Here is an 11696-nt window from a genome sequence, read left to right on the forward strand (position 1 = left end):
GAGGGGGGGGGAAAGACCCCCACCATTATCGACGTGACGTCACACGTGGCAGCATGGCGGAGGCCGGTCAGGATCGAAGGCCCCGCTTCGGCACGCGTCTGCTGGAGGGATCTGGAGCGCACGTGTTCGAGCACAACGCCTGGTACCCGGACCACAACCCTCGCAAAACACCCGTGACACTCTGGCGCCTCTCGCTATGGTCATCATCACGATCCACATGGTGCAGATAGCCCCGTGCGTGTACACTTTCCTCTTGTCCTGTGCCAATATGCTCAAGTCGTGGCCCACGGCTATCTGGCACCAATCGAATAAGTGTCGTCGTCGTCGTTAAGCCATTCTCTCTTAGGTCTTCCTCTTTCAAAACAACAGCACTTTTAAAATGTCCTGTTGTCCATCCTATATGTGTCCAAATAGTGCCAATGTCCTAACTGTTTTGCATCATCATGTCTTCTTCTGTGTGCAACCTTTTTCTTCTACGTTGGTCAACTCTTTGGTTCCAGCTTAGATGCAGTAATCCTTCTGTAGCAATGCATTCGAGTGCCAATATCGTATCTCTGTCAGTCTTGTTTAATGCTCAAGTCTCGCAGGCATACAAAGCTGTACTGAACACACGTGTCCGTAAGATGTTCAGTTTTGTCTTGTCGCCGATTTGCTCGCTTCTCCAGACGTTATCGAATCCTGGATTTACTCATTTTGCCTTTGCGATCCCCTCCCTGTTATGTATTTCGTGCAGTCGTTATCGCTCTAGTGCCTCGTTTTATTCCACGAGCCTCCTCCGGCGTGGCGGCGATGATTGCAGTACAGTATGTAAGTTTAATTTAAAAGGGAGCGGTGGCGCAGCGGTTGGCAATCCACCTGACAGCGAGCGACTCGAGTTGGAATCGGTGGCCAGTGACGGTGGTCTGGAACAGTTCCTCTACTTCGACAAACCCGCACTGACCAGCGTGGTGAAGTATGGTCGAACAATCCCAACGATGTCCGTCGTGACACGGCCTGGTGAGGCCTTTATTTTTAGGTTTTACTGTATCAGGGGAGATGTCTCGTGACTGCCATTTAATTCTATAAAACGTTATATTTTTTATTTTATGAAACGTTATATTTTTGTAAGTAGGGTTTATTTTAAACAGAAATTAAAATACAAAGGAAAAACGTGTTTGGGGGGTCAATTAATTGAGGATCACAAGACATCTGGACCATCCTGTAAATTGTATTCATGGCCAGTGGGCGATAAAAAACGGAGACGAGTTACAGGCACCCGAGGTAACGAGGGGAGTCCGTCTGTCGATGAGATGGAGCGATGAAATTAGCTGATCTGCAGGTGCCCAGGCTGGAGTGTTAACATCGCATCACTCGCACTGTCAGAAATGAGACCGGTTCATCCATCAGTGGCCTGACGATGGCTGATGATGAATGAACAAGTACAGCATCATGCTGATCCACTACTGGATGAGGGAGCGACCTCGCGCCGTGCTGATCGTGGGGGTTATATTTCACAATTGGTACCAAGGCAGGGACCATGGACGTTTAGTTGTTGTACAGGATCATGAATTTTGGGGAGCCTCCCATCAGCTGACAACGTCCCGCGGCAGCCCACAACACCTCTATCAGCATAGTGATGGCCCATCTAAACGCTATCCAGGCTCAACGTGATTAGCGTCCGAGATCTAATTTCGGCATGGTCCTTGTAGATACATCGTGTACTTTAAAGCTAGTTGATTGACGGAAAAATATTTTACGTTTAGTGTCGTGCGCATTGGAAGTGATGCTACCAGAGCGCTCTAATGAATGTAAAATATGTTTTCACTCTCATTAACGAAGCTCCAAACGCATGACAGACGGACAGGGTCACAGCCGAGGTATCGTGTCTACAAGACGAGACCAGTGTGTTTTGGGGGTACCGGAGTGCCTTTGAGTGGAACAAGACCGTTTTGCAGCAGGTCGGGTTTCAATGCACATTACAGGTGACCTGTCAATTCCCAAAGACATGGGGTGCTGTTGTCAAATTGATGGACTGACAGTTGTAGGATTATTGAATTTCATTTTTGTAGTTTATTCATCTCTTTCATAATATATTTTTTTTATCAATTACATCCATTTACTCTTTGGTTCTTTCGGTAAAGTCACGTAGAAATAAATTAAATAGAATACGACGTTTCGATTGCAACACAAGCAGTCCTCATCAGGTAGAACTAAATTTGTTCTCTATGGGGACCTCATTTGCCAGTAAAAATATGATAATTGGTTCTTTACCCTTCTATCTGGCAACAAAACTGACACCTTTTTGCAAGGAGTCATGTTTGCATAGACCGCAATACCTGCAGTCATAATACAAACAAAAGAACATAACTCTGATAATGTGCACTGTCCTTGAAGTTGATTGGTCCACACCCGAGACAGCTTTCCTTCGAGCCTAGTCTCATATGGGTTGGACCAGATGACGCCAAAAGGCGCACTTTTGGCGTCATCTGGTCCAACCCATATGAGACTAGGCTCGAAGGAAAGCTGTCTCGGGTGTGGACCAATCAACTTCAAGGACAGTGCACATTATCAGAGTTATGTTCTTTTGTTTGTATTATGACTGCAGGTATTGCGGTCTATGCAAACATGACTCCTTGCAAAAAGGTGTCAGTTTTGTTGCCAGATAGAAGGGTAAAGAACCAATTATCATAAATTTGTTCTCTCCGTATTGACATGTGGTCACATTTAGATGCTTTATGAATCAAATGTGTTGTACTGTAGAGTGATTAATTGTAAGTAATCTGTTTATAGACACCAAATTAATTGCATTCATAGTCCGTGTAAATATATATAAAATGGCATTAACTGTTATGTCTACTTAAGTCTAAACCAAAGTGCACCATCTACTGTGAAGTGGACGTTATCAGCTGTGGTTTGCCTACCATGTCACGACTCAAACTCAAACATATCTGGAAAACTAAATACAGTGTACTTTTTTAAATTGTGCTGTTACAGGACTTGTATCTGGCTTCCCTTGCAAAAGTCATAAACCCATGGTACACCCACTTAAATGACTAAAATTAATTGACTTATAATGAATTGCTTATTATTTGGATTGGGAGGTCACATTACTGCATCCAGTAATCGTTCCAGACACAATTCCATACGTAGCCTGCCTCCGTTGTTTTCCCAGTTAGCGGCCAACCATGAGCATAATGCGAGGGGTGGTGATACCTGGCGCGTGGAGACTAAGGTGGGACCTTGGCCTGGTTAAGCGGCAGTGCAGGCAGGTGAGCTCGTGGGAAAAGCCCAAGGCTCCCCTAGGCAGCCGCCTCCTCACCGATCCCAGCCGCGTCATGGAGCACAACATGTGGTGAGTGTGGTAGTAAAGAATCACTCTGCAATCATAGGTAACGTGCAAGTGTGGTCAAGCCTGGATTATCTGTTATGCTTGGTGCATGAATTCAGGACACATTCATGCCTTGTTTCCATGGCTAGTGGGAAGCTTCCTGGGACAGTGCTCTTACTGGGCTGGCCCAGTGGACCCACTTTCCCACAGCATCTTGGCCTGGCTGAACTAATCACAACAATTTACAGACCCGGGCCCCCAGACTCCCTCCACGCAGCCTGTGTTGCATGCAGATCAGCAGGTTCATACTTCATATCAAAATGTGCTTACCACTGTGTCAACGCTCCTTCACAGTACAGAAACATGCTTTTAAAGTATTTGGCTGCTTTACATTTCCACATGATAAGCCACTTCATTCAGCTATCATTTGTGGCCAGGTCACTTCTGAAAAAGAGCTATATAGCTCAGTGGGCCTTAATAAAATAAAATAAAATGGTTTAGTTGAATAGCTTAGTGTAACCTACCCAATGCTATATACAACCTTTATTTGAAGATGTTTTTTTGGACCCACCGTGGCCATAATGAGTGAGGAGGCTTAGAAGGTTGGGAGGGACAGAATAAGAGTGGCCGAGTCCAGGGTGCCTCGTAAAGTATGAGAATGTAAACCCATGTCATGCTACTGTACCTAGGCTGTTCTTTGGTTATTCCTGGGCTTACAGCCTCCGTCCCAGTGGTCATGCGAACCAGCTGAATAGCCTTGTTTGCATGCAGGCCTGCATACTCAGAACTATGACACATTTGGAGGAATTACTTCTTATCAGGCTGGACGAAGGACCTAGAGCAGTGAACAATGCAGACAGACGATGGCACTGCAGCCTGGTGGCTTGGCAAAGTATATACAAAGCAGAAGACTTGAGAGCTACAAAGGGCTTGAAGATTGCATATCCAAGGTCATTGGACAGTGTCTTGGATTGTGGTCCCGGGATATACGCCAGACCTTAAGTACGATATGTGATGCTGCTACGTGTGGGTCTGACTCGAACTAGAGCACAGCTGCAGGTGCCTGTTGTTTCTGTTTGCAGGGATCATGTGCAGTGGACAACTGAGCAGGAGGAGGAGGCCAGGCACAAGGTGCAGGAAAATGCAATGCAGAAAGCCTCTGAGGAGAAGCAGGGTATGATTGTTATTTTTTAAAAAATAATCGTTATCTCTCTCTCTTAACCCTTAGTGGTTATGGGGGTGCCACTGATGCCTTAGTTGTCCAATCTCTCCACCTTTGCCGTTATTAACATGCCACCAGTGTACTGTATATAACATGTATTGATAAGGACATTTCTGCATGTGTTTTATTCACAGAACAGTATGAAAAGGAAGCCAGTAATTTTTGGAATGGCTTTTACAAAATCCATGAGAATCGTTTTTTCAAAGACCGGAACTGGCTCTTTACCGAGTTCCCAGAGTTGCTGGGAAAAGAAGACTCTTTGGCTGACCCAGAAGTGACCTCCGACAGAAACATGAAGCACATAGCCTCTGCAACTGAGATTGTAGGTGACCATACTGTGTGCCAGCAAGCATCAACAGACTTGTGTAATGCAGCAGCAATGCAGATGACCCTAAATGATTGTAATACTTTTCCTGGATCACTTGCAACATTCCGAATCCTTGAGGTATGTACCTAATCCTTTCAATATGTAACGTTTAAAAGTGTGAAGCACTATAAATCAACATGTTGCTTGAATGTAACATTACCAATTTTCAGCACGGTGTCTTTGATAAAAATTGTGTTCTTTTACAGATTGGCTGTGGAGCTGGAAACACAATTTTTCCCATTCTTCAGACAAACAAGTAAGAAGCAAATATTATCATAGAAAGACTCACATACCAGCCTTTTGGTATGATTGAATGGGTTAGCTTTTGTGCATGTTTCACTGTAAGAAACTAAATCTTTTAAAGCCAGAAGTATAGTAATAAATGTGTGTGTTTAGGTTCGTACTTCCTGAGTAGAATGATGTAATATCATTGTTCTGTTTTTTGCAGTGATCCTGGTGTTTTTGTGTACGGATGTGATTTTTCGCAATCAGCGGTGGAACTTGTCAAGGTAAGCTATTAGCTTTATTGAAACAAAATATGTACCTTGTGCAAATAAAATATTTAAGATTTTAGCGGTTAGTCCAGTGTTCTGTGAAATCGGTGACCTGATTACGATTCCCGGCCATGACTTAACACCATTGATGAGTGATATCTTAAACAGTCGTTGGCCACCTCCTTCACCAACCTGCACTGACCAGCGTAGTGAAGTATGGTCAAATGTCCCCCACCACCAACACGGTGTGGACATGTGCCTTCCTCAGTGGATTGACAAAGGGGCTGTAACTTTATTGCATTTTTTTTATGTTTAATTACTTGTATAAGTACAGTTGGATGCATAAGTATTCCATATAGAAGTGATGGTTATTCTTAAAGACTGTATTGTGCTTTTTGCAGTCCCAGCAAAACTATGACGCTTCAAGATGCCACGCCTTTGTCCATGACCTCTGTGACGAAACATCCACTTTCCCATTCCCAGAAGAGAGCTTGGACATCGTAATTTCTATTTTTGTACTCTCTGCAATCCACCCAGAAAAGTATGTATGTACAAAACCAATTGTAAATTACCTGGAGGAAAATGTCATGATAATGATCTGGCTCTCTGTTAAGATCTAATTTATACCCAAGACTTACAAGTGCATGCATTCCATACATTGTTTTTTTCCTGCAGGGTTCAGGCAGCTGTGACTCGGTTGAGCCGGTTGCTCAAACCTGGAGGTGTGTTCCTCTTTCGAGACTATGGGCGATATGACATGGCCCAGCTTCGATTCAAGAAGGGTACAGTACTTTAATATTTAATGAATGGATGACTTATGTTTTTCACGTGCGAGCCCATTTCGATAAAACATTACTTTTGCATAGGAGACATTTAACTATACGAACTTGATGTTAATGGTAAAGGTGGAGCATGAAATGTATTGCTGACAAAGGGCCTCTACGAGACAGAGCTGAAGATAACCTCATTAGAGGGTATTTTAAACGTTGGCTAGACGTCTTAGAAGATGTGGACATATCCACTTTACCCCACCACACGCGACCCGCCAATCGAATTACTGTGGTGTATTGGTACTTCTGGCTGGACAGAGGCATTGGGATTTAATAAACTTGCATCATTGTTTCAACTGCCATGCCAGAAGTTGGATTGTAAAGCCAGTATGCTAACCATTTTACCATAGCAGCATCCTGGGAAAATTTTACAGCCATCTATTTCTGTGGCTCTGTTGAGAAGGTATTTTTTTCCAGAATTAAATGTTGTGCTATTTGTGCCCTTGTAATGGCTTGCCATGTTGCGGCACAATAGATATTGTCATTATTATTATTTGTCAATTTCTCACAAAAATAATGCAATTCATAACACGCAATATTTCACAGACGTAAATGACGATGACCGAGGCACGGAGCCAAGCTCAGTGTCATGCAAAAGTGGTGGGCCTTTTGTGTCTTTTAGAAGATGTATTTTAAATGTTGTGAATGTGCAGCCAGATGATATTCTAGACAGAGGGGTATGCCATGGTGAAACGACGCCTAGCAGTGATGGGCCCTGGCCCTTGGTATAGAGAAAAAGTTGTGAGTCACGCTACAAAGTTCTACCATGAGCTGTAGTGCAGGATGTAACAAGTGTAACAGAAGTCGATGTTTATATACAGTTTTGCATTTGTATTACTGTTTTTACTCTAATTGAGTAGTTTTTATTGACATGTTTTTAATCTGACAGGTCGTTGCTTAGCTGATAATTTCTACGCACGTGGTGATGGAACAAGAGTGTACTTCTTCACCCAAGGTTAGATATATTTTATGTGCACTACGTGAAATCCATAACCTCAAGCATTACTGTTCCCAAAAGTTTTGGAAAAGAAAGCGTCTTCATTTAAGTAAAGTTTGATTTCTATCGACAGTGTGTATCCATATTAACATTGTGCTTGTTTCCCACTTTGCAACAGAGGAGGTGGCAAGACTATTCTCATCTGCGGGTATGGAGGAGGTTCAGAATCTGGTGGACCGCCGTCTCCAAGTGAACCGTGGAAAGCAGATCACAATGTATCGTGTCTGGATTCAAGCCAAATATCGCAAGCCCCTGAGATGACATCATGCATTTTCATCACCCCAGTGTATTCTGTAAACAGTCGTACCAAAATCGAATTTAAAATTAGCATTGTAAAGTATAACACTTATTTGGTGTGTGATTTAAGTTAATCAGATGGTGGTATTTTCAGTGCATTAATGTAAAACCAAGTTGAAATCGGGACATTAAAGATAATTGTTATAATACATGTGTGAATTATACATTGCCAGTTAATTAAATAACTTTAGAGCGACTATTTTTCTCGAAAATGGACCTGTTTTTACAAAGTGATTATTGATGTTTTTAAACCTTGCCTTCCATACTGTGTTATAAACCGAGACAAGCTAGATTGTGACAAGATCTGGTTTTGGTCACAGTGTTTTGTCGAGTTGACTCATTTGGGATATCGTACAGTGTGTTTTGAAATTATTTATGCCATTTATAACGTGAACAAAGTATTTCTCCACATGTGACTTTGTTATTTATACAATACTTTGTTGTGAAATCTATTATTTTTACATGGTAATGGGTGTAACGTAAGGTTAACCTTCAAACCTCAGTTTTACTGCCATTTATGAGACGGTGATGATGAATTATACTTCTAGATTGGTTTTTACGGTTGTGCTGTATCACTGATGTTTTCGGGTTGTACTGTGATTGGCACAATGTCCAACATTTCAACTTGGTTCCTGAAGCTTTCAACATGTGGAGCGAAGTTTCAGACACGCTGTACAATGCGTGGTATAAACTCAAAAACATTATAGATCTGCTGGTTTGTATGTTTGCACATTGATAGCATTCACAAGGCTTTCTGGTGGTATTTTTTAAAACTTTGCTTGCAAAAACCAAGGTAGCAGGCATAAATCCCAACCATCACCTCAATGTCTCCACTTAAGACTGGAAGCTATACCCTGAAAACCCTTGTAAACGAGATTATCTATCCCAAGAGATTTTTCCAGTGAAATATAAAAAAAAGTTCACTTTTAAAGCTGTAAAAGCCAGAGGTTCTGCTTCATCAATAATGACAGAAACTCAACAAATGTATCAATAACACTGTCTGAACACATTAGTAAATTTCCCGCAACGTCCGGTATTGAACAAGTCATAACATAGGGTTATTTATTTTAACTAATGTTCAAACTAACTTCCATTAACATTAATGCATGCATTAATTCTCTTCTGATATGAATATACGACTTTTTAAAGTTTGCATGTGTAATTCTTGAACATATCAATTGTTTTGTCTCCATTCATGGTTCTTGGAAGAGTTTTGTAAATGTCATCTGAAAAAAAAGAATAAAATAGGTATGATAAATAAAATATTAACTTAAACAATAGACATTTTTTTTTATAAAAATGCTAAAATAAATGAAATCGCCCTGTGTCTTGACTTTTGGGCCACCCTCTATATCTTTTACTTTTAAGGTAGTGTTATTGACGAATGAGTTTTTGTTTGTTAATTTTGCTTGTGCACCACTGCCTACATACAATAGGTTCACCAAATCTATAACAGTGGTTTCATTATAAACTCGAGATACACTGACAAACTCAACTTTAACTCCACGACACATAGTTTGGTAGTAGTTTTTACCGCTCAAAACGTAGTTTTTCAGTAGGCAAACTTTATCCCAGCTCACCAATTACAAAATAACTTTACGAAAAAGCGACGTGCCTGTCAAATGTACTTTACTGTTACCACCCACTGCATTTTACAGACTGGATATTTATAGAGTACTGTTTATAGTATGGGTGACTTTAAGTGTAAACTAATCCAACTAGCCGTTTATGTATGGTCTGGTTATTTATCTCAAGTCTGGTATGAGGGATTGGCAGTTTTATTAATTACGAGCACGAATTAAAAATAATCCATTGTCATTGGACAAATGCATACTTTTGGAGGCACTCGGGTTCATTGAAGTTATGCATGACTACAGTACTGTGGTATTTAAAAAAAAGTTTACAAATTGAATATTTCTAAACGTTTGGACTGTTCCATAAATTGAAATGCACTTCATGTAATGATGAAACACTATCATGTAATATGTAATTGTGTTAAATTACTTTTGAAGCGTTGACCACCTGTTGAAAACTTTATAATAATCTTAAGAATGGAAAGGAGAAAACCAAGGGAATAATGAACGAAACAAATTGTTAAAAAAAAAATCGAACATGCAGTACTGTTTAGTACTCCGAAAGCCATGGCTACAAAGCAAACACAGCAACCACAACACGACAAACCACAACAAAACAAGGATTTGAGTATGATGGTGGTCCCGGCACAAATGATGCTGTGTACGTTTGTTTTCGGCGGATATGTGAACAGGGTTGATTACGTGAACATCAATAGAATGTCTGTACTGCGACGTATAAATAGGTTGCTGGACACAAATAAACGTGGGAGGCTGATGTATTTATACTTGAGAATAAAATGTATGCATTTTTAAGAATACACGACTATTAAAAAAAAGGTCCGATTTGTGAACAATATAAAACTACGAATGCAGAAACGCGGTGGTGGGGGCTTTTGTGATGGACCACGCCACGTGCTTTTCACTTTAAAACACGTGTGCCTAAGAAGCGGTGTACATGAATTAATGGCACGTTTGTCACCCAGGGTGCGCAACTTTTGCTCCGGTGTGTGCAACAGGCTTGCAACACACCGCGTCCACACACACACGTGCTTGTATGTGATGTTACACACGTGGCACAGGTGTGTGTGCGTGCACGGGTGGCAGCAGTGAAATTGTGCCGCAGGGTCGCCATTTTAGCCTTAAACAGCAGGAGGGGGAGAAGAGGAAAACAAAATGAATTTGAAATAATTTAAAAAACAGCATCTCTCCACACACGTCTCCTTATCGCAACAACAGCAGCAGTAACAACAACATACTGTACTGCCATCGTGGCAACAAACGACTGGGTGATTATTCGGATTATCTTCCTGTTGTTCGCAATGTGAGCTTAGCAATTTGTGTAAAATGAAATGCCTCTCGTGGTGCCGCACGGGTTACAGCTTTTTTTGTTTTTGCTACGTCACCTATTGCGCTGGCTTTGCCGACTTAGGATGCGAGTTACGTTTTATTTTCAGTATTTAAATTTACACGACGACTTTTGGTGGCTGGATGCGTTTGGTTGTCGCCTTTTGATTGGATGTTTTGCTTCTGGTTGTGCTTGTTTACAGAAGTTGCGGGAGCGGCGAGAATGTAGTTGGTGCCAAAGGAAGTTCTTTCTTGGGAGGGGGGGGGGCTCAGAAAATTTGACTGGTGGTGGTGATAACAGAGGGTCCCAAAGGGAATAACTTCTCTTAAGTGGGGGGGGGGGGGGGGGCTCAAGATTTGACGGTGGTGGGGTGGTGATAACAGGGGGGCTCAGAAGATGTGACTGGTGGGGGGGGGGGGGGATAACAGGGTCACAAAGGGAATAACTTCTCTTAAGTGTGGGGGGGGGGGGCTCAGAATAAGAGCGTGGAGGGCACGGGTGCTGTGTGGGAGCTCGACATAGAAGGTCGTAATTGGTGGGGCAAAGTTATTATCTTTGTTGGGGGGTGCTCAACAGAGAAGACCGAGAGGCGACAACAATGGGAGTCTTCCGTAGGGAGCACACACAGTGATTTCTGGGGCTCAGAAACAGAAGACTTGTTGGGGGGAGGGGGGGGGTGTTCAGGAAAGATTATGGGGGGCCAAAATTAGTTATCCTGAAGATTGACAGACGCCCAAAGCAATAGTATTCGAGAGTCCAGAGCTGGTGGTGGTGGTTGGGGGGGGGTAAACAACTTGTGGCAGGAGCAAGGAGTGTTGAAGGAGTGTGGCAAGGAGCTTTCGGTGTTTTGAGTGATCTTCGGGCCCCCCCCCCCCACAGACTACTTGGTTGTACCCCCGCAGGGACCGTGCTGGCATTGGCCGGGCTGTGAGTGTGGGAGGCGTCAGGACGAGAGACTCGCTGCTTGCTGCTGCTGCTGGGGCTGCCCTGGCCGGGTGGAACCCTTCCAGGGTGCCGGGCTTCGTTAAAGAAGGAGGAGGAGGATAACTTTTTGTTAGAAACGAAGAGGGCGAATTCTGCTCCGGGAAGACCTCGAGAGGAGGAGGAGGCCAAAGCCGAGTGAAGGAGGGGGAGATTGAAGCCGGTGTCGACGAGGAAAGGGGGTACACATCTGGGGGGTAGAAGCAGCCACAAAGGCGGCAGTGGATCGGGAAGAAGAGGAGGTGGTGGTGGTGGAGGAGGAGGATCGTGCCGGGTTTGTTG

General features: G+C 42.9%; 1 protein-coding gene across 2 annotated transcripts; it reads left to right on the forward strand.

The window, feature by feature from the left end:
* The first annotated feature begins 25 nt into the window (after nucleotides 1–25).
* On the forward strand, nucleotides 26–9906 carry LOC133344857 (tRNA N(3)-methylcytidine methyltransferase METTL2-like). Of its 2 annotated transcripts, XM_061555113.1 has the most exons (10): nucleotides 34–142; nucleotides 3152–3331; nucleotides 4390–4481; nucleotides 4664–4974; nucleotides 5103–5152; nucleotides 5345–5405; nucleotides 5792–5931; nucleotides 6066–6172; nucleotides 7110–7175; nucleotides 7336–9906. In XM_061555113.1, the coding sequence occupies exons 2-10, from the start codon at nucleotides 3165–3167 to the stop codon at nucleotides 7476–7478; spliced, it is 1137 nt and encodes a 378-aa protein (XP_061411097.1). In that variant the 5' UTR covers nucleotides 34–142; nucleotides 3152–3164; the 3' UTR covers nucleotides 7479–9906. The 2 variants fall into 2 exon arrangements, with proteins under 2 accessions (XP_061411099.1, XP_061411097.1); XM_061555115.1 differs by lacking the exon at nucleotides 3152–3331 and having other exon boundaries at nucleotides 26–142.
* Nucleotides 9907–11696: the final 1790 nt, after the last annotated feature.

Source organism: Lethenteron reissneri, chromosome 20 (genome assembly GCF_015708825.2).
Source record: "Lethenteron reissneri isolate LAM-NWPU_2019-01 chromosome 20, ASM1570882v1, whole genome shotgun sequence".
Classification (NCBI taxonomy): domain Eukaryota; kingdom Metazoa; phylum Chordata; class Hyperoartia; order Petromyzontiformes; family Petromyzontidae; genus Lethenteron; species Lethenteron reissneri.